The sequence below is a fragment of the Bubalus bubalis genome, chromosome 16, assembly GCF_019923935.1.
Source record: "Bubalus bubalis isolate 160015118507 breed Murrah chromosome 16, NDDB_SH_1, whole genome shotgun sequence".
NCBI classification, from domain to species: Eukaryota; Metazoa; Chordata; class Mammalia; order Artiodactyla; family Bovidae; genus Bubalus; species Bubalus bubalis.
Genome location: NC_059172.1, coordinates 51849179 through 51872833, shown reverse-complemented (window position 1 = coordinate 51872833; position 23655 = coordinate 51849179). Strand labels below are relative to the sequence as shown.

General features: G+C 41.0%; 1 protein-coding gene and 1 pseudogene across 1 annotated transcript in view; one reads left to right on the top strand and one right to left on the bottom strand.

Moving 5' to 3' along the window:
- JHY (junctional cadherin complex regulator) overlaps positions 1-23655 on the top strand; it is an 82350-nt gene that overhangs the window by 46231 nt on the left and 12464 nt on the right. Inside the window, exons 4-6 of the mRNA XM_006072530.4 lie at positions 3298-3411; positions 12488-13149; positions 18536-18830. Coding sequence (XP_006072592.2) covers positions 3298-3411; positions 12488-13149; positions 18536-18830 — 1071 coding nt within the window. The remainder of the gene's footprint in view (positions 1-3297; positions 3412-12487; positions 13150-18535; positions 18831-23655) is intronic.
- Positions 2203-3243, bottom strand: LOC123329793 (annotated as a pseudogene).

The following is a 23655-nucleotide window of genomic DNA, read 5'->3' as shown; positions in this document are numbered from 1 at the left end:
AGTTGTGATCAGGAGGCATTCAGATAGAGGGCTGCACCCCAAACAAACAAACAAAAAACAAATTGTCTTTCTTGTGCCAGAGAAGCTACCTTGAATAAGGAGTGAGGTTATCATCACCGACAAATGCTTTGTTGTTCAGTCGCTCGGTCGTGTCTGACTCTCTGCGACCCCATGGACTGCAGCACGCCAGGCTCCCCTGTCCTTCACCATCTCCCAGTACTTACTCAAACTCATGTCCATTGAGTCAATGATGCCTGCTTACTAGTTAATATTTAACAAGTATTTTTGCCTTTCTGCACTGAATACTAGTCTGCTTGTGTAAGTATGAAGTAAAAGTCAGCCACACAGGGAGAATTTAAATGCAACCATGCAGATCCTAAACCCCAATGCACTTTCTGAAAGACGGATTGAGTTATTCTGTGTTATTTCAAAGGGCAGAGGGATAGAAATTACAAACATATCACTGCTCTTATAAGGAACAGCCTAATAGAATCTGGGCTTCCCTGGTGGCTCAGACAGTAAAGAATCTGCCTGCAATTTGGGAGACCCGGGTTTGACCCCTGGATTGGGACAATCCCCTGGAGAAGGAAATGGCTTTCCACTCCAGTATTCTTACCTGGGGAATTCCATGCACAGGGGAGCCTGGCGGGCTACAGTCCATGGGGTGGGAAAGGGCCAGACACGACTGAGTGACTAACACTTTCATTCATAGCAGTTAGGTTTCTCGAAGATGGAAAAGAATGTTCATCATTAATGAAACAGAGATTCAGAGATCTAACATTTTATTACTCCAGCGGGTGGTTGGAAGGACTGGATCTCCCACAGCAAGGGACTATTCACAAGCAACCTTGCTCTGCCTTCCTCTCTCCATCTATACAAATACTGACAAGCAGATTCTCCCGCTTGTCGAAGGGGCATGTGATTAGGCAGTGAGGGGAGGAAGGTCGACCAGGGATGCATGGTAACACCAGAGGGTGTGCTGGATTATCTTCAGAATCTCTGCCACCTTTAAGATTGCAGAACTTTAAGTCTGTTCTCTGAAATGCTACCCAGTGGCTAGAATTCCATATAGCGCAAAGACAACCTAATTTCTCGACTTAAAACAGGTAGCTAGGGGCTTTCCCTGGTGGCTCAGTGGTAAGGAATCTGCCTGCAATTCAAGAGCCACAGGAGACCTGGGTTCAATCCCTGGGTCGGGAAGAAGGCATGGCAACCCACTCCAGTGGGTTTTTTTTTTTTTATGGTTTTCCTTTTTATTTAATCAAAGACAGTGGATAGATATAAATACAGCTAATTACTTCAGATCATTCTTTATATTGTATACACACAGGCCAATGAACATAATCTTAAAAGAAACCTGCAGTCAGCAATGAAATGCATACAGCTTTCCCTTCCCTCACTCAAAAAAATTTAAAAACACGCAGACTTAGAATTGCATCCCTGGTGGCTCAGAGGGTAAAGCGTCTGCCTGCAATGCGGGAGACCTGGGTTCAATCCCTGGGTCGGGAAGATCCCCTGGAGAAGGAAATGGCATCCCACTCCAGTATTCCTGCCTGGAAAATTCCATGGATGGAGGAGCCTGGTAGGCTACAGTCCATGGGATCTCAAAGAGTCAGACACAACTGAGCAACTTCACTAAAATTGTATCAACACACGCTCTCCTGTGACAAATGATCCAGATGTAAATACTAGGTGCAAAGAAACTATATGCTAACATATGTATAATCTTTGTCAGTGAAAATCAGAAGCAGCCATAATGATTAATATATATTCAGTTACTGATAACTAGCTGTGCCCTAAAGGGCATTATCAAGACAGAAATTGTGCTGCAGAGAAAAGCTATACACAATGAGAAAATAAACTGCAAGATTAAAGCATGCATGTTTAATACTGGGGAAAATCACAGCCCTCCAAAATTTCTCCACATTTCTTATAAAAGCCCTCTGCACTCAACTAAAATTAAAATGATCTTAAAAGGATAATATTCACAGAGTTTACTTAAGTCGTTTCAGCCACAGAAACTGCATTGGAAACAAATGTTCAGAGTAATTTTCAAAACAAAAACAAAAATCTATTCTTTGATGACATTCATGATTAAAGGTCTATGCAAGATACATTGTTCTACGTTCCCAAGGACTAGGGGAAAAAAACCTCGTCAGTTTTTAGTTTGCAGATAATCAAAGGATTTTGTATCCCAGCAGTTCAAATCTTCTGGATCTTTTCACCAACAAGTACTGGATTTTCTTTTCTGATTTTCTCAGCAGCCATCAGTCCTTAATTGTAAGAGCAGTTGTGTACATCTGAGTAATGGTGTACACCGCAGTAAACATTTACACCTGGCATTCAAACCCAGTAAGTCCCACTTTCTTCCTGCACATGAAACAGAGATTCTTTTTCTGTTTTGGTTTTTCAAGAGACTTGGTTTTCTCTTCAGACGGCTGCTATGCTGTTTCTGATACTGAAGTTTGCAGGTCATCTGTTTCCAGTATTGCTTTGTCCATAGATGTACTGTCCACTTGGGGAAGACACTACAGATTCTGATAAAAGTGACTGATGTGATACAGGGCTTGGCTACATGGACGAAAATGTAGAGTCTAGCGCTGACTGAGCTTCTGGAACACTGCCATCTGTGCTCTGGGCTGGTAAAGACTCAGACAGACTAGAGACAGAAGGTACAGGGGGGCTTATTCTACCATCACTATTCTGAACTACAATTTGAAGATAGTAGTTTTTTATTGCGCACTGAACACATGCCATTTGTACCAGGGTTTCCACAAAATCTGCAGCCAGCAGAACAAAGCACAGGCACTTGGCTGTGATTAGTTTCTTAAGCCACGTTCCCCTGTTGCCCACCTGGTGACGGCTCGCTCTGCCTGACACGCTGCCCGCCGCCACCGATAGCCACCTCTGAATGGGGATAGGTGAGGCCGCCGAACCCTGCTCACTCCAGGCCCACTGCCACTGGCCCCTCGCCACTCCAATGTTCTTGCCTGGAGAATTCCATGGACAGAGGAGCCTAGTGGGCTACAGTCCATAGGGTGGCAGAAGAGTAGGACATGACTTAGAGACTAAACAACAACAACAAAATTTGACTTCAAAACACCAATTCTCACATCATCCCTACAAGAGAAAACATTGTTTATTCCTATTTTCCTTGGGAATAATCCAGGTACCTAAGCTACCTGAGATGAATGATTGAAATGAACCATAGGTAAAACGTAACACTGCAGGACCTCTTTCGAGAGTACAGACTAAAATGAATCCAGTTAACATGCTGTCTATGTTTTACCCCTGCAGATCTCCTACCCCGTCAGAGTAACTGACAAGGCGTCTATTCAGAATGCCAGAGAGACTGGAAATGTCGCTATAGACCCTGAAGACAAATGGCATCAAAGAGCCCAACAGCTAAAGGTCACTCGCTAGATTGAATTTTAAGTGTGTTTCAAGAGTTACTGCTGGATCTAAGTGATGGTCTGTGGCTGACATCTTATCACTTAAGGGTTTATTCTTATGCCTGAGAATAGTTACCTACCTTCTGATGGGTAAGACGACTTCTGCCCAGATGGGCCATTACTTGCTCAGCCAGCCAACCCTACCCACTTTCCCAAAGTTCTCCTTCCTAGAGGAAAATCATTACATCACTCTGCCGATATTCAGAGGAATGGCCTGGAAACAATACAGGCAGGTCCAAAACACTGTCTGATCCTATACTGCTCCCAAGTCTGTTTCCTGGGGACTTCCCTGGTGTTCTAGTGATTTAGACTCCATCCTTCCATTGCAGGGGGCCTGGGTTTGATCCCTGGTCAGGAAATAAGGTCCCACATGCCACACAGCATGGCAAGATTAAAAAAAAAAAAAAAAAAAAAAAGGTCTATTTCCTTTTGGAGTTATCAGTCACATAGTATCCCTATGTGATGGGGGGGGCACAGTCCTTAAAAATAGATGGGAAACCCCAGAGCCTCAATAAACCCTCACTGGCATAACATGACAGCCTATTACCTAGTAATTTAGCATGATGACATCCCTTTGAGAGCCATGGGTTTACTACTTTGAAATCACAATGTTGTTTCAGGGAAGATTTTCACGAAACTGTCCTCACTGACTGTTTTTCTAGAAGAATCAAGAAAAGGTCTAGCAGCTGATTTCTTCTTGAACCAGTATATAGCGTTATGTGTAGTAGTGACTCTTGGACCTCCCTGGTAGCTCAGACAGTAAAGAAGCCACCTGCAATGCAGGAGACCCCAGTTCGATCCCTGGGTTGGGAAGATCCCCTGGAGAAGGGAATGGCAACCCACTCTAGTATTCTTGCCTGGGAAACCTGATGGACAGAGGAGCCTGGCAGGCTACAGTCCATTGGGTTGGAAAGAGTCAGACACGACTAAGCAACAAACGTTTTCAGAAGGAGAAGCCCTTTGAAATCACCCAGCCTACAGAGCCTGTTGACATCATTAGTTAGAATCATGTTCAAAGGAAAAGCAATAATAAGAATAAAGCTCATTCCTGGGACTTCCCTGGTGATACAGTGGTTAAGACTCTGTGCTTTCAATGTAGGGGGCATGGGTTCAATCCCTGGTCAGGGAACTACGATCCCACGTGTTAGGTAATGTGGGGGTGGGGGTGGGGGTGGGGGGAGGGTGGCGGGAAGAAGAAGAGAGCTCATTCCAGTTTCAGAAACATTAGAGAAGAGAGACAGCTCAAATCATCTTTTTTTTTTCCCACCACAGTGGCCTCCAGGCTACTTTCAGAGTTGCAGAAAAAGAAATGAACTACAAGGGCCATCCCAGCTACAAAATGCTATGAATCTAAGATCCTTTATCTCTAGTGAACTTAAATTACTATGGAAAACACACTTGAAGCATGTAAGAGTCTCACAACCTCTAGTTTTCACACTTTTCCCTATGAAAAATTGGAGGCATCTCAGCCAATGATAAAAGAATCAAGGTAAAATTGGGGTGCTTGATGCATGGCATGACCCTAGGCAGAGACAACAAAAAAACTTTGTAAAGAAAAAAATCAGAAGAAAGCTGTTTCATCTCTGAGTGTCCTAGACTCACTTGGTTCTAACCCACTCCTGAGTGAAGACAGTAAGAAGCGAAACATCTCAAGATTGTTGGACCTAGAAAGATGGCTACACAGAGCGGCCCAAGGAATGTTTCCCTCTATTCAGAAAGGATTTCCTAGCTGCCCGCTGCACCCAACACGCTGACTGGATACTCAATGTACAAACCTCCAGGCTGCCTTCCTTATTTTTTTTCCCTTTGGCCCCACAGCATATGGGATCTTAGTACCCTGACCAGGGACTGAAACCATGCAACGTGAATTGAAACTGCAGTGTCTTAACCACTGGACTGCCAGGAAGGTCCCCAGGATGCCTGCCTTTCTTCTCTTCAATTACCCAGCTCCATTGCCTTTGTTCTGGTTCCCCTCCTCCTCCTGTCTCCCCCACCGCATCCTGTCACACCTGTGGTCAGGACCACTCCTTCAGGGTTTACCCCATTTGACCTTTGTCCCATTAGCTGTGTTTCTTTTGTACCAGCTACTCTCTAAGTTCCTTGATAATTCCCATAATTTTGTATGAATTTTTCTCTCCACTTCCTAGGACATTGCTTTGCCCAAAGCTGATACTCAATATTTAATGGTGTACTCGGTCCCTCAGTCGTGTATCATTCTTTGCCAGGCTCCCCTGTCCATGGGATTTTCCAGGCAAGAATACCGGAGTGGGTTGCCATTTCCTTCTCCAGGGGATCTTCCTGACCCAGCGATCAAACCCACGTCTCTTGCGTCTCCTGCTTTGGCAGGTGGATCTCTTACCACTGTGCCACCCAGGAAGCCCAGTGGTGGATTAGAAAACCATTTATAGGTCATTTACTGAATCTTAAGTGAAAATGGGCCTCATTTGAAATCTTTTTCTTAAAAGGTGACTTTCAAAGAATCTACACATCCTTTAGTAAACATAATCTAACCATGAGCAACTCTTACTAACATAGAGATACCTCTATGTGAAATCAAAATAATTCAGACAATAAATAATTATTGAATACCTACTATGTTCCAACCAGCAGCTTTTAGGTGCCTGGCCCCAAAGACATAGGTTTTTTAAAACTCTTCAGAAAAAAATAGAAATAAAACTTAAAAAAAGACCCTTTCAAAAATGGTTCCTACCCTTAAGGAGCTCAAAACAGTTACGTAGTCATCAGAATTCAGTGATATGAAAGTCGGCATAAAATGCAGTATAACTAAAAGAGCACCTAATTCTGCCCTAAAAAGATGGGAAAAGCCTCTCGAAAAGGCATGGCATCTAAGCTGACCCTGGAAGTGAAAGTGAAAGTGAAGTCGCTTAGTCGTGTCCGACTTTTTGTGACCCCATGGACTGTAGCCTACCAGGCTCCTCTGTCCATGGGATTTTCCAGGCAATAGTACTGGACTGGATTGCCATTTCCTTCTCCAGGGGAACTTCCCAACCCAGGGATTGAACCTGGGTCTCCCGCATTGTAAACAGACGCTTTACCCTCTGAGCCATGCCAAGCAGACAGATGAGAGCAGAGGAATGAAAGTGGGGGGAGTCTAGTCTGCCCTGAGAGTTTTGCCTGGAGTTCAGTGACTAAAGGGGAAAGGTGTGAGGAGGGGACAGAGGCTGGGCAGGCTAGCCGGGGGCCAGGAAAGGCTCTCTCTGTCAATTAAAAGATTTTTTGCAACTAAACACTTGTGCCACAACTACTGAGCCTGTGTTCCTGAGCCCGGGAGCTGCAGCTACTGAAGCCTGAACTTCTAGAGCCTGTGCTTCTCAGCAAGAGAAGCCACCACAGTGAGAAGCCTGTGCACCTGTGCCACGAAAAGGGAGGAATGTATCCAACTCACAGATGCAAGTCTCAAATGATTCAGACCAACTAAGTGATGATGGGACCAGCAATAACAGTTTAAATGACAGAATGTGTATTTGTGTGTCTGTCTACACACGGAGACTGAGTGATCTACAGAGAGAGAGAATGATGAAACGTGCCAAAATGTTAAAAAGTGAATCAGTGAATATATCTGGGAGTTCTCTGTGCTATTCTTGCCATTTTTTTCTGTAAGTTTGAAATAATAGTGTAAGTGTGAAAAAACAGAAAGTTAAAGAAAGTGGTACCATAGGATTTAGCAACTAAGAGGTGGTTGGTGGCCTGAGCAGAGCGGTTTCCCTGGGGCGGTGGGAGTAAGGGTCCACCTGCAGTGTACAGGGGTCGGGATGAGAGCGGGGAAGATGAAGACCAACCTGCAGTTTAAGATGCTTGGCGAAGGATTACAAGATGAGATGTTTGGGGATTTTTTGTTTGTTTTTTAATTTTTACTGGAGTAGTTGCTTTTTTAATAGTATAGACAACTTTGCCGACAAAGGTCCGTATAGTCAAAGCTCTGGCTTTTCCAATAGTCATGTACAGATTTGAGAGTCGGACCATAAAGAAGGCTTAGCACTGAAGAATTGATTCTTTTGAATTGTGGTGCCGGAGAAGACTCTTGAGAGTCCCTTGGACTGCAAGATCAAACCAGTCAATCCTAAAAGAATCAACCCTGAATATTCATTGGTAGGACTGATGCTGAAGCTCCAGTACTCTGGCCACCTGTTACGAAGAGCTGACTCATCGGAAAAGACACTGGTGCTGGGAAAGATTGAAGGCAAAAGGAGAAGAGGGCAGCAGAGGATGAAATGTTTAGGTAACATCACCAACTCAATGGACGTGTCTGAGCAAACTCCGGGAGATGGTGAAGGACAAGGAAGCCTGGCGTGCTACAGTCCACGGGGTCACAGAGTCGGGCTTGACTTAGTGACTGACCAACAACAATAGTTACTGTACAATGTTGTGTTAGTTCCTGCTGCACAGCAAAGTGAATCAGCTATTGTGTACATATATCCCCTTCTTGGGGGGATTTCCTTCCCATTTAGGTCACCCCAGAGCACAGAGTAGAGTTCCCTGTGCTATACAGTAGGTTCTCAAAAAGAATCATCTGTTTCCTAGATAGTAGTATATGCTTCAATCCCAATTTATCCCCCACCCCCACTGAAGAGATGAAGTTTAACCAGAGAATGAGGTCAAGTAAGGAATTGTTTCTTTTTTTTTTTCTTTCTTTCTTAATAGAAGAGCTTTAAACATTTACTTGCTTGCTTCCCTGGTGACTTTACAAGGTCTTTACCAGATGGTAAAGAATATGCCCACAATTCAGGAGACCTGGGTTTGATTCCTGGGTTGGGAAGGTCCCCTGAAGAAGGGAATGGCTACCCACTCCAGTATTCTTGCATGGAGAATTCCATGTACAGAGGAGTCTGGCAGGCTATAGTCTGTGGGGTCGCAAAGAGCTGGACACAACTGAGTGACTAACACTTTCACATGCTAGAAAGGATAAGAAACTAGAGATATAGGACCAGAAAAAGAAAGGTGATATGCTGGAAACAAGGTCCCTGAGACCATTTAAGCCTGTGTATTTTCACTTTAAAAATACCAAGAACTGATGGTCATTCTCATTATTTTCTGTGTAAGGCCTTACCCATGCTTGACATCTTTATCTCAAGTAATCCATCGTCCTTTACCTGTCCATGAGGTTCTATTGTCCTGAATTGTTTTGTGCTCTCCTGTGAATCTTTTCCAGATCCCATTTCTGTTGTGTACTCAGAAATGTACAGAATACTTAGCCAAGAGTCGGAGCCCAGGGGGCCAGTGTAAGAGGGCACACTTTCACCTGCAGAAGAACCTTCCCAGGAGAGAAGCATGTGGTCAAAAGGAAAAGACAAACGTTCCCTGGTTAAGGAAGGCTTCAAAGGGATGAAATAGGATGTTTTCCTTCTTCTCTCTAAAATAAAATAACTCTTGCCTCTCTAGATAAGAAATGACAGTGTGAAAGATATGTAGCATCTTTGACTTGTTAACGTCAAAGTTCTTGTAATCCCATCCTAAGTTATCTTTCCACCTTTCCAAAGAGCTATTCATCGGGTTTTGCCTCCAATGCTTTCAGCAGAACTATGATGCATTTATTCATCCAAACACAAAAAATTTGAGCCAGTTAATGTCTTCTCTAAATTTTATTAATATTATTGGATGGAATGTATAACCCAGACTCAAAGAATATGTGTTTTGTTGTTAAGAAACACAGCACACTTGGAGAAGAGATGTAGAGAATGGACCTGTGGCCACAGTGGGGGAAGGAGAGGGTGGAACAAATTGAGAAAGTAGCATTGACATTTACAGACTACCCTGTGTAAAGTAGATAGCTAGTGGGAAGCTACTACCGAGCACAGGGAACCCAGTCTGGTGCTCTGTGACGACCGAGAGGGGCAGGATGAGGGGTGGGTGGGAGGGAGGCGACATACATATGTATAGTTATGATTGATTTGCGATGCTGTACAGCAGAAACCAACACAACATTGTAAAGCAATTATCCTCCAATTAAAAACAAAATAATAAAAAAGACAACACAAACTTCAGAGCTAATCTTGGAGTCCAGGCATAGCCCTCAGGACTCTAGGGTTGATCAGGGTGGTTGAGAATAAGAATGGCTTTTGTTTTAAAGCAGATGAACATTCTGCTTTTGCTGAGGTCGAAGTGTGCATTCTCCCCTCTGCTTATGTCATGTAAACCGGAAAGTCATGAAAAAGACAGTCAGCTGCTGCCCTTCTCAGGGTTGGTGGCAAACTTCCCTTGGATGGCACAATACGGAGGAGCATTAAAAACTGAGTACAGATCTTACTAAGAAGCTATCATCATAGCATCAGGCATCAGGAGACTCTGGTGCTAATGTCCCAGCCACAGGACTCTGCTGTGTGTGTGCTGGAAAAACCTACTGCCATTAAGCAGTTATTCTGAGTGCATGTAGTCTGGACTGATTGTGAGTGTTGGTGACAAAAGAATCCCAGGGAGAGGGGGATGCAGTAGAGGATTTCAGTGCTGATGGAGATTAAATAGCCCGAGAATGGCTTTGTATATTAACTTCAGGGAACTCAGGTCTTGCCCTAAAGAGTGACACCTGATGCCTCAATTGTAGGTAATACATCTCTAGTAAACCTCAGATTTCAAGTAGGCTGCTCGGAAGGTGAGGCAAATCACATCCAGCCCATAAATGTCTTTCTTTACGGAGACTGAAATGCCATGCCTGGGCACTCACATTTACGTGAATAGCAGATTTAACACTTGAGACAACTGAAGTTTCTCACGAAATGATGAGCCCTGGCCTTGTTGACAGAGCGCCCCGTGAAGAGCACAGCTGTCGTCTGAAGTGTCAGCAGAAAAGGTTTAACATGATTAAGGCCAAGTGGTAGGCCAAGACTTCGGGTCTGGTACTCATTGGTGGAATGACTTCGGGCCATTTCTCATTGGTGGAAATGAGAGAGAGAACTGGACCAAGCACAGTCAGATGGTAGCAGAAGAAGAACTCCTGGTCACTTATTTTTCCAGCAGTTAAAAAGCTGAACAAACATGGATGGACCTAGAGATTAGCATACTAAGTGAAGTCAGGAAGACAGATACCATCTGATACCAGTCACATGTGGAATTTAAAATATGTCACAAATGAGCTAATCTATGAAACAGAAACAGACTCACAGACACAGAGAACAGACTTGAGGTTGCCAAGAGGGAGGAGGAGTGGAGGGATGGCTGGGGAATCTGGGATTAGCAGATGCAAACTGTCATAGATAGGGTGGATAAACAGCAAGGTCTTACACTGTATAGTACAGGTAACTATATTCTTGTGATAAACCAGAATGGAAAAGGATATTTAAAAGCATGTATATAGGTATATGAGTCATTTTGCTGTGCAGCAGAAATTGACACAACATTAAATGTCAACAAAAAAGGCTAAACAAATACTGAAAAGAATAACATCAGCATCAGTAAATATCTACAGATCATCACAAAAGTGGATCTTTATTGACCTTCAAGAACAGTGATAATAGCCATAAAAAGAGTCACTGTGTTTCATGAACACACCTGTACGAGTGTAAAATAATTTTCTTCTGGATGCATTACAAGCAAGGCTGTTCTTAGGCTGTGCACTGGCAGAGCCTTCTTGCCCACATTGAGTCCATGCAGCTCAGTATACTGCATGGAAGGAAGGACCCTTTCAACTGAAATACAGAGAAGGAAGTTTTTCTTTTTTGGACACTGCAGGTAAAAACTTTAAGGAGCTAATCAGAACAATCTTCCAGAAAGTTCAAAATCTAAGGAGAACGTACTCTAAATTTCAAATTATAAGTCACTCTTACATGAAAATCTGATATAAGAATATTGTATATTACTATTTTAAATTCAATAATCTCAACCTTATTATAATGAGATACCATGAGAAATAGAATGGCACTAAATGATATTATACAAGAGTAGTATTATACAGTAGTAGTATATTTTACAGGAGTCTTAGCAATTACATCAAAAAAGTGAAATATCCCTAAAACAAACAATTTGAGCAAAAACATGATTTATTCATTTCAAGGTTTTTTTTTCCTGAACAATCTGTGTAACTTGCGCTTTTTCGATTAACCTTGCGTAGATACAGGCCACAGAGGCTTTTTATATGTGTGTTCAGATAGGAAGAAATATGTTGCAGTTACACAGCACATGGGGGCATATGGTCCTCTGACTGTTTTCAGTAAGCATATAATCATTCTTTCCAGAGGCCTCTTAACTCAGCTAGTTTTTCACAAAGTAATGAGTGCTTTATTCCTTGGGAAATATGTCTAAATGGCTTAGTGCAATATAGTTACATAGTGTATCTATTATACCAGGAGTACATTGTGTTGTTACAAGACTTTGGAAAGCATAAAGACTGTTCTGAAATTGAAATATTTCCCCCAGATGTTTGATTGCCTAAGTACAGGCTATATTAAGGAACAGAAGCAAAACAACCCTTGTGGTTTCACAGATGTCCCATCACCATGCAGACTCTTTTATAATCCTCTGAATAAAATCTAATTTGTTTCATCTGGTGAAGAGGTCATTTCTGGCTTCTGACCTACATGACTAAGATCTGATAATGTGAATTGTATTTCATACTAAACTTGTATTTAGTGGGTAAAGTAGATCATTGATGTTCTTTCTGGTTGAGATTTTTAATATTTTTCTTAGTTAAGACAAATGTGCGTATTTTGATGCTGATTTGCACTTCCTCTGTATGCAGCTCTTTAGAGAAAAAGCTGCTTTCTCCCCCTATGTGGTAAAACTTCATTTTACAACATTTTAAGTCAAAGACTTGCCCTTAATATAATGCCCTTTCTAAGCTTTTTTTTTTTTCTAGAAAATTCATAATCTGAAATTGCCAAGAGGAAGCACTCAGCTAATCACCCTCTCATTACCTGAAATGAGGAAAGCCCCCTGTGTTCTCTTTCTTTATGTCCTTTCAATCCCATGATCACCTTTCTAGAAGTCTCAAAACTCCCAGTTTGAGAAACACTAAAATTTTTGTCTTTTAACTTTACATTAAATTCAGTCTTTTAACTTTACATTAACAAAAAATATCTTTTTAGGATTACCAGGAACACTGGTCTCAATATGAACATGAAAAGTCAAGCAATGGACTCAGAGGTCAATCTTCAGAAACAACCAATGGCCAGCAACCTTCCAGAAGACCAGCCAAGCACAAGATTCGAAAACAGCATAAACACCGGCATGGCCCGAAGTCTTTGGTGACTGAAGAGCTGGTTGTCAGTCAAGGAAACCAGAATAACACTCCCAGACATCAGCAAAACCCAGATAAGTCTACTGATACTGACGTAACACAGGAAACAGTTGTGATTATGAATACCACCAACGATGATTTACAATACTCAAGTGTACTGAGAAGCCAGGATCCCACAGTAACCTCCAGTCAATTTGCTCCACCACACCAGGTTTCTAACAAAGTATTATATAAAAATCCTGCCGGCTATTACCCAGTGATGAACGCTAATAGAGAAAGAGGACACAACGACCAAGAAGAGAAAAGGTTTTCCTACCAGCAGCTACACATTGACACTCTATCCAATATGCACTTGAGCTACCTTCATGAACTTACCAAGAAACACGCATCCCATAGCCAGAAAGGCTCTCAGACTGTTTCTAACGTAAACAGGCAAGCATCAACCGAAAAGAAGCAGCAACCCAAACTGGCTTATACAGAGACAAAGTATAAGAACTTAGAAATATTATGGTAAGAATTCCCTGTTCTCAGGTGGTTTTCTGGAGAAATGGGAGGCTAGAAGAGGGAGGATGGGATGCTGGACAGAGGGGTCGGTTCATGACAGTGGTCAGGCAAGAGGAGAAATTCACCTAACGGCGTCCTTGGCTCTGGCCTTTTACCTAAAATAGTCCACTTTTCATGTATTTATTTTCTTCTTCCCTGTCTCTAGCTTTTCCACTGTAGTTAAACCAGAGACTAGAGGGGAGGACAGAGGGACCCTATCAAAAAATATACAGTTAAAAAAAAAAGATACAGTATATCTTGAGAACTGCAAGTAATATTTGGAGGAAACAAATTATCTCCAACCCTGTAATGGTCAATCTTAAGAAAATAATCTAAAATGCAGAAAAAATTATGTATGTGAAAAAATATCACCATTTACAGAAATGACAATAATTGAATAAAGAAATGTTTAAGTAAATTTTATTAAATATCATGGAATTATTTAAATGGGCTTCCTTGGTAGCTCAGACTGTAAAGATTTCACCTTCATTTTCCTCTGGGGAAGGGAATAGCTACCCACTCCAGTATTCTTGCCTGGAGAATCTCATGCACAGAGGAGCCTCGCATGCTACAGTCCATGGTGTTGCAAAGAGTCAGACATGACTTAGTGACTGAAAAACAATACACCCCTTAAAATTATGCTTCTATAGGGAGAAAATGTTGTTATTGTTGTTTAGCTGCTAAGTCATGTCTGACTCTTGGCGACCCCCATGGACTATGGCCCACCAGGCTTCTCTGTTCATGGGATTCTCCAGGCAAGAATACTGGAGTGAGCAGCCATTTCCTCCTCCAGGGGATCTTCCCCACTCAGGGATCAAACCCTTATCTCCTGCATTGCCAGGTGGATTCTTTACCACTGAGTCACCTGGGAAGTCCTTATAGAGAGAAAATAGTGAGGTACAAAATTTTACCTAAAAGAGTATGAGCTTCACCTACGTGTTAAAATGTACACAGAAGATGGAAAATCATCCAAAACATCAATAATGTTTTTCTCTGGCAAAAGAGTTTGGGATTATTTTTAATTTCTTCTTTATATATTCTGAGCTGTCCAAATTCCCTACAATGTATATGCATTACTTCTGTAATTAGAAAAATGAAAAGTTATTTTTAAAATCAAGGGGGATTTCTTGATGTCATTCAATCAAATGTATTTATTACACGCCTGATACAACTGAATATAGGACTGAAATGTTATAGAAGATACAAAAGTAGTATGATGCATGGGAACCCTCAAGGAGCTTATTTTCAAAGTAGAGAGACAATTTTAACACGTATGAATTAATCAGAAGACATTTCAGTGCTCCACTTGGAGGTGTGGAATGTACATTTAACAAGATTTAGAATTCACTTCCTAGAAGAGATAATGATAGATAGATAACAGGCATTTTTGTCTTTTTTTTCCTGAGTTTAGAGGGAGTGCTTCTAACATTTTGCCATTAAAAATATTTAATTTTTAGTACTTGGGGAGATACAGAGGAAATGTCCTATTTTTTTGCAAAGATCTATCATAAATAGATGCTTAATGTTATCAAAAACTTTTTCTGCATCAATTGAAATTTTTTCTCCTTTAATTCTTTAATGTGGCTAAATGTATTAACAGATTTTCTACCCTTCCACCAACCTTTTACTCCTAGGACAATCCCACCTTGTCATACTATTTTAATAAACTGCTTGATTTGATTTGTTAATGCTATTTAGGATTTAACATTCACATGTAGGAAGTGAGACTGGCTTAAAATTCTCCAATCTGTCACTGGCCTTGTCTGGATGTGTTATCAATTATACTAAGATTATACCAGCCTTAGAATAATTCCCTCATTTCACATCCTCTGGGATACACAATTGGAACTGTTACTTGAAAGTTACATAGAATTTTTCAGTAAATCTATTTAGTTCACATGTGTTTTTTTGTTTGGCCTTTCTTTTGTTGTTGTTTGTGGGCAGATTTTAAACTTTAGACTACTTACATTTTTTGTGATACTCAAATCTTGAGTTTATTTCCACTATCTTAATTTGTCCTAACCACCCTACTTTTTTCTAATATCATCTTTAAAAAAAAAATATTATCTATTAAACTGATAGAACTTTGTTACCTTTCCCCTCTACTGATTTAGAAATGGATATTTTCTTTCTATTCTTTTTTTTAACTTACATACTTAACTAGTCTAGTGTTAAATTAATATTTCTATTATCCTGCAGATATATTCAAAACATTGGATTGTTCTAATCCCTTTGTGTCATACATATTCTTTTCATTCAGCATCTTATATCTCCTAATTGCTGTTTTATTATTGCTGGATAGAGTCCATGCTGTTTTAGATTTAACCGATTGTTAATGTCTTTGCTTTCCATCTTTCTGCCATTTCACTCTTCCTTCTTCAAGTAGATCCTTTAGAAGTTCTTTCAGCAAGTACATTTCACTGGTAAACTTACCTGAAATTCCTTTACTTTATTCTTTTAAATTACTGTTTAACTCGGTAAAGAATTAAACTCTTTGAAAAACACTGTTTTTCTATTTCCTGGCTTCTGTATTTCTTTGAAAAGACTTTTATCAATGTATTTATCATTCTTTTTGTCTTTTATTCTCTTGTTGGTTTTGCGGTCTCTCCTTTGCTTTTTGTGTTTTCAAGCTTCACTATGACGTATTTAGTTTGAAATTTATAATCTTGCCTGTGACTTTTCTGGGCTTCCTAAATCTGAAGGTTCATCTTTTTCATAAATTCTGGAAAATCATCACACATTTTCCCTTTGAATACTATGTCTCCCAAATTTGCTCTATTTTCCCTTCAGGAACACACAATAGATATATATTTGATCCTCTTATTCTAGACTCCATGTCTTTTTAACTGTTTCTTATTTCCCATCTCATATCTCTCTGTGCTTCTTTCTGAGAAATTTCCTGTTTATAAGTCTCTGTGTCCAATATGGTCTTTAACGTGTCCATTGGTTGTAAATTTCACTGATGGTGCTTTTCATGTCTAGAACTTCTGTATGGTTCTGATTAAAACCTTCCTGTTCCTTTTTCAGAATATATTTCTCAGAGTTTTTATTTCTTATTTCATGTCTTTAATCATTATACACATGCTTGCTTACAAATGCTTTCTAATATTCAGTTATCCTAAATTCTTAGAAATCTACTACTGCTTTGTATGTGAGTTTGCATGTGTGTCTGGACTCTCTTATTTGGTAGGTTATTTCCTTACATGTTCTAAAATTTTGGATTGTGAACTTATGTGTAGCCACCTTATCTGTAGACACCTAGGCAGGTTTGGGTGGGGATGTATCCTTCCAGAGAACTTTTATTTCATACTTTTCCACTGTAATTTATTACAGGATACTGAATATAGTCACCTATGATATACAATGCTGTTTATACATTCTGTATACAATAGTTTGGGCCTTCCCTAGTGGCTTAGATGGTAAAGAATCTGCCTGGAATACGGGAGACCCAGGTTCAATCCCTGGGTCGGGAAGATCCCCTGGAGAAGGAAATGGCAACCCTCTCCAGCATTCTTGCTGGAGAATGCTATGGACAGAGGAGCCTGGCAGGCTACAGTTCATGGGGTTGCAAACAGTCAGACATGACTGAGTACAACTAACACATATAATAGTTTGCATCTGCTAGTCCCAAACTCCCAATCCAAGCCTCCCCCAACCCCTTGGCAACCACAAGTCTGTTCTCTATGTCTGTGAGTCTGTTCCTGTTTCATAGATAAGTTCATTTGTGTCATATTTTAGATTCCACATATTAAGTGATATGGTATTTGTCTATCTCTTTCTGACTTACTTCATTTAGTATGATAATCTCCAGGTCCATCCATGTAGCTGCAAATGGCATTCTTTCATTCTTTTCTATGGCTGAGTAATATTCCATTGTGTGTATGCACCATACCTTATTTATCTGTTGATGGGCATTTAGGTGTTTCCATGTCTTGGCTACTGTAAATACTGCTTCTATAAACATAGGGGTGCATAATTATCTTTTCAAATTATACTTTTGTCTGGAGATATGCCCAGGAGTGGGATTGCTGTGTCATATGGCAACTTTATATTCAGTTTTTTGAGCAATCTCTGTACTGTTCTCCATAGTGGCTGTACCAATGTACATTCCCACCAACAGTGTAGGAGGCTTCCCTTTTCTCCACAACCTCTCCAGCCTTTCTTATTTGTAGACTTTTTAATGATGGCCTTTCTGACTGATGTAAGGTAGTAGCTCATTGTCGTTTTGATTTGCATTTTTCCAGAGAACTTTTTTATCTGCTTCTGCCACCTACAGAGGTATCCTTCCTCCAGCATCATTTTTATGTTAATTTCTTGGTGTTGGAGTTCCATGATTATGTAGGTAAGGTAAATTTGAACCCCAAATATTGCCCCAAATTCCCAGGGAATTTTTTTTCCCCCTAGTTCAGGGCCTAGACAAAGATAGTGTTGCTCTGTTGTTTCTCAAGGCTGGTGAATGAGTTTTTTACTAATCTGCCTTTTTATTGAGGCTGTATCTCTTCAGGGCTTCCCTGGTGGCTCAGATAGTAAAAAATCTGCCTGCAATGCAGGAGACCTGGGTTGGATCCCTTGGTTGCAAAGATCCCCTGGAGAATGGGATCTTCAAGGGTAAGAGCCTTAGTGTAGGTATCTCACTTCTGATTCCCTGCCCCACACAAGGCCAAGGTCTGACATATCTAACCCTAGTGTTAAATGGTAAAATGCAAGCACTTAGGTTCAAAATCCCCTCAAAGAAAGCTATAGCTTCAGCTCATCCAAAATCTGCTTTAGTTTTAGTTCTTGTTTAGTTTGTGGTCTTTGAAGATTCCCCATCTCTCTTACAAATTCAATTAATTATACAATTAAAACGATATTTGTTTAATTTAATACACCATATCCAGGTATTTTGTGGTGGGAAGGCCTTTGATTTTTCAGAATGGTGTTTTTTTCCATTCTGAATGCAGTAAATGAAAGTTCTAAGTAAGAGCTAGAATATCCTAAAGAAAAAAATAGGACAATATGGATAATAATATGAAAAGATTAAACTAAAGGACATTAATTTGATTGTCATGCATGTTAAGTCCAGTCCACTTCAGTCAAGTTCTACCCTTTGCAACCCCATGGACTATAGCCCACCAGGCTCCTCTATCCATGGGATTTTCCAAGCAAGAATACCGGACTGGGTTGCCATTTCCTCCTCCAGGGGATCTTCCCAATCCAAGGATGGAACCTGCGTCTCTTATGTCTCCTGCATTGGCGGTGGGTTCTTTGGGAGTGGTAAATATAGTAAATCAATGGTTCATGAAGACTTTTATGCTAAGTCTTATGTATCTACATTTTAACAGATTTGTGCTTTTTTTGTTTTTCCTTTAAGGAAATTCCATTCCTCCTCTGAGGAACAACCTGCTAAGGCTTCCCCAGATTCCCGGCTCTCCCAGATAATGGAGCAGCATCAGCAAGCCCTGCTGCAGCTGACAGAGGTGCAGCCGCACGAAGGGGCCTCACCCGGCCTCACCCTTCCACCCATACTGTCAAGGGTGGAGAGTGAATCCCAACTCAGTTCAGAGAGAAGCCAAAGAAACCAAGTGAAAATCAGCCGCAGCAATTCTGAAAGCTATCTGTTTCAACTGGAAAAGGGGAAAAAGCATAGGAAAAGAAGCAGCATTAAGGTAATAATAGCATCTTACTTAACCTTCCATTTTGATAATACGCATGGTCCTTGACTTTCATTCCCCTTATCATAAGCCTGGAATAGGGATGCTCCTCTTCCTCCTCTTTCTCTTCTTCCTGCCCCTATCCCCTAAGAACTCTTCCTTGACTCTCATCTCAACCTCAGCTCCTGCAGTAAAACACCCAGGACAGCCAATGACTGCACTTTTCTTCTGAAATGTTTGCTTTACTGAGTTCTGTGTTTACTATAACTCGATACTATAAGATTCACCATGGGGTGTGGGGTGGAGTAGGAGGGGGGTTCAAGAGGGAGGGGACATATGTATACCTTTGGCTGATTCATGTTGATGTATGGCAGAGACCAATATAACACTGTAAAGCAATTATCCTCCAATGAAAATATTTTTAAAACAAAAACAAAAAGATCACCATCATTAGCACCTTTGTGCACTGAAGTCTTTCCCATCGGGTCTGCTTTGCTAAATAAAGGAAATGGGGGTGGGAGGCAAAAAAGGAAGGTTTCCAGGAAGAAATGAAGGAGTCTTTTTATGTCCTTTATGTTTCTCCACTGTTCCACACAATAAAAACTCCTCAGGAGAGACCACTTGTTTTCTAGTGTCAAACAGTAAGGGAAAAGCTGGAAAATGCTTTAAGGGGCAACAGGGAAAGACTTGGTTGGAAGATGGGCCTTCCCAGGAACAGACTCTGAAATGGAGATTTATGAGCTGGAGCCCTCCTCCAGAACTACCCCTGGGAGGGAGGGAGCAGGCAGGGCTGGGCGAGGGAGAGGTGGCAGCTTTGAGGCTGAAAGTGGAAGCTTCAGCCAAGCCCAGGAGGGTTCTGAAGCTGGGATGGCCCTTCAGAGGCAAGGCACCAGCTGTTCCCTAACACGGATCAGCCACTGGCTGTTGCCTGTCTGTGGGGAAGGGTAGTAACTTCGGGCACGGTTCCTTTGGGCTACTACTTTGTTGCTTTGGTAGTAACTTTGAGCTACATCACCTGGGTGAGGGCAGTTCTCAGGGAGGGACTCGACTGTGAGCCACGGAAGAGGACACTCAGCAGCTAGGGGCACAAGAGTCTGGGTCCAGGGGAGCGTCCACTCTCAGGCAGATTTAGGGAGCCATCCTCAGTTCAACTCAACACATATGTTGAGGACATACGTGTCCTTCCAGGACCCGGTGTCAGGTGCTGGGGGATGTATAGTGAACGAGCAGCAGGAGTGGACAATTACCTGGAACTGGGGAAGGCATGCAGGCACGTGGCTTCAGTATCATATTGAAATAAAAAAGAGAGATGCAGGGTGAACACAGAGCACTGAGGGGGCACACATCCCCACCTGGGGGTCATGCAGAGTTTCACGGGTGATCCTGAGTTGTCTCAGAGGACATTCATGAATTAACAGAAGAAAGATTGAAAGCGTTTCAGGCAGAGGGACCAGCGTGAGCAAATGTTCTGAAGTGCGCGAGAACACAAAGCATGCTGGGAACTGAAGCAATTCAAGGCTACTATCACTCAAACTGGGGCTTCCCTGGTGGCTCAGACGGTAAAGAAGTAGGCATGGCAATTCATTCCAGAATTGTTGCCTGGAGAATCCCATGGACAGAGGAGCCTGGCAGGCTACAGTCCATGGGGTTGCAGAGAGTCGGACACAACTGAGCAACTAAGCACAGCACAGTCCCTCAAAACTAGGAGGCCTGAATGTTCAGAGATGACAGTGGAGAAATAGGTCAGGGAGTTGAGGGGGTTGGGTAGGTCTGCCAGTATCTTGCTTGTCATTGGTGGAAGAAGGGCTCTAATCTCTAGGCTGGAGGGTAGAGGTGCGGGTTGGCGGGAGGCACTGAAGAATTTTAACCACAATTAGCTTAGTCTTTTTATTTTATGGGATTAACATTGACCTTTATTTTCTGTTCATAATTGTTCATATTTTCTGATTTTTTTTTTTTTTTTGGAACTGAGCATGCATGACTTTTATAACCAGAAGGTTAATAAAACAACTGAGAAGAAGAGATGAGACAAAAAGGGCTAGGGTGAAAAATTGGGGTATAGTCACAAGACATCAAAAGATATGAATGAAAAGTTTCATGTCAAAGACATTCAAATAAGGTGACAGTTTTAATTAGAATGGTTTGCATTTCTTGAGTTCAGAGGGAAGAAATACTTTTCAATGAAGTATTACTTCATTGAAATTGAAAAGAAATACTTTTCAATGAAGGTCTCTGTAAAAACCAGGCTTTCATTTATTCTTTCTCTATTGCTTATGTTTTTCTGTCCTCCATTTATTATTAACCAGTTATATTTCCCAAGTAACTATTCTATTACTAGTCCTGCTTCAGATACGTTATCAGATTCAATATCAGGAACAGGGATAATATGCTTTACAGTCACATATGAGGAATTTCAGTCATGGGTGGTTAATTGAGGGCTTTATTTCTCTTCTGTTTTATTGTGCTTTTGATGATGTTATTGCTCATTAGTCTGTTTTCCGGTGTGTGGATAAGTGAAAAGATACAGACACAAAATTAAGTGTCAGTTCAGTCACATACTGATCAAATGAGGGTCTTGCAAAGAAATTACAGTAAGTCCCCTGACACGTTAGCTGCTCATTTTGGGCCAGAATGTGTATGTGTTCATCAGATGATTTATGGATTAACAGATAGCTAGTGGTTTAAATGGCTCTCTCCCCTTGGTCAGCAGTTAACATGGAAACACTAAAGCATGTGATGACAGAACTGAAGGTGGTTTTCTGGTCAGCAGTCATCAGATTTAGAACCTTATTCTTAGCCTCTGTAGTAGAGAGCTAGATCCTACTAACATTCCTTTTTATTTTTATTATTTATTTTTTTATTTAATTGGAGGCTAATTACTTTACAATATTGTGGTGGTTTTTGCCATACATTCACATGAATCAGCCATGGGTGTACATGTGTTGCCCATCCTGAACCCCACTCCCACCTCCCTCCCCATCCCATCCCTCAGGGTCATCCCAGTGCACCAGCCGTGAGCACCCTGTCTCATGCATTGAACCTGGACTGGCGATCTGTTTCACATATGATAATATACATGTTTCAATGCTATTCTCTCAAATCATCCCACCCTCGCCTTCTCCCACAGAGTCCAAAAGTCTGTTTTTTACATCTGTGTCTCTTTTGCTGTCTCACATATAGGATCATCGTTACCATCTTTCTAAATTCCATATATATGTATTAATATACTGTATTGGTGTTTTTCTTTTTGACCTACTTCACTCTGTATAATAGGCTCCAGTTTCATCCACCTTATTAAAACTGATTCAAATACACTTTTTAATAGCTGAGTAATATTGTATATATGTACCACAGCTTTCTTATCCATTCATCTGCCAATGGACATCTAGGTTGCTTCCATGTCCTGGCTATTGTAAACAGTGCTGTGCTAACCATTGGAGTACACGTATCTCTTTCAGTTCTGGTTTCCTCGGTGTGTATGCTTGGCAGTGGGACTGCTGGGTCGTAAGGCAGTTCTATTTCCAGTTTTTTAAGGAATCTCCACACTGTTCTCCATAGTGGCTGTTCTAGTTTGCATTCCCACCAACAGTGTAAGAGGGTTCCCTTTTCTCCGCACCCTCTCCAGCATTTATTGTTTGTAGACTTTTTGATAACAGCCATTCTGACCAATGTGAGATGGTACCTCATTGTGGTTTTGATCTGCATTTCTCTGATAATGAATGATGTTGAGCATCTTTTCATGTGTTTGTTAGCCATCTGATGTCTTCTTTGGAGAAATGTCTGTTTAGTTCTTTGGCCCATTTTTTGATTGGGTCATTTATTTTTCTGGAATTGAGCTGCAGGAGTTGCTCGTATATTTTTGAGATTAGTTGTTTGTCAGTTGCTTCATATGCTATTATTTTCTCCCATTCTGAAGGCTGTCTTTTCACCTTGCTTAGAGTTTCCTTAGTTGTGCAAAAGCTTTTAAGTTTAATTAGGTCCAATTTGTTTATTTTTGCTTTTATTTCCATTACTCTGGGAGGAGAGTCATAGAGGATCCTGCTATGATTTACATCAGAGAGTGTTTTGCCTATGTTTTCCTCTAGGAGTTTTATAGTTTCTGGTCTTACATTTAGACCTTTAATCCATTTTGAGTTTATTTTTGTGTATGGTGTTAGAAAGTGTTCTAGTTTCATTCTTTTACAAGTGGTTGACCAGTTTTCCCAGCACCACTTGTTAAAGAGATTGTCTTTTCTCTATTGTATATTCTTGCCTCCTTTGTCAAAGATGAGGGGTCTATAGGTGTGTGGATTTATCTCTGGGCTTTCTATTTTGTTCCACTGATCTATGTTTCTGTCTTTGTGCCAGTACCATACTGTCTTGATGACTGTAGCTTTATAGCATAGCCTGAAGTCACGCAGGTTGATTCCTCCAGTTCCAATCTTCTTTCTCAAGATTGCTTTGGCTAGTCAAGGTTTTTTGTATTTCCATACAAATTGTGAAATTATTTGTTCTAGTTCTCTGAAAAATACCGTTGGTTAGCTTGATAGGGATTGCATTGAATCTACAGATTCCTTTGGGTAGTATACTCATTTTCACTATATTGATTCTTCCAATCCATGAACATGGTATATTTCTCCATCTATTTGTGTCCTCTTTGATTTCTTTCATCAGTGTTTTATAGTTTTCTATATATAGGTCTTTTGTTTCTTTAGGTAGCTTTATTCCTAAGTATTTTATTCTTTTCGTTGCAATGGTGAGTGGAATTGTTTCCTTAATTTCTCTTCCTGTTTTCTCATTGTTAGTGTATAGGAATGCAAGGGATTTCTGTGTGTTAATTTTATATCCTGCAACTTTACTA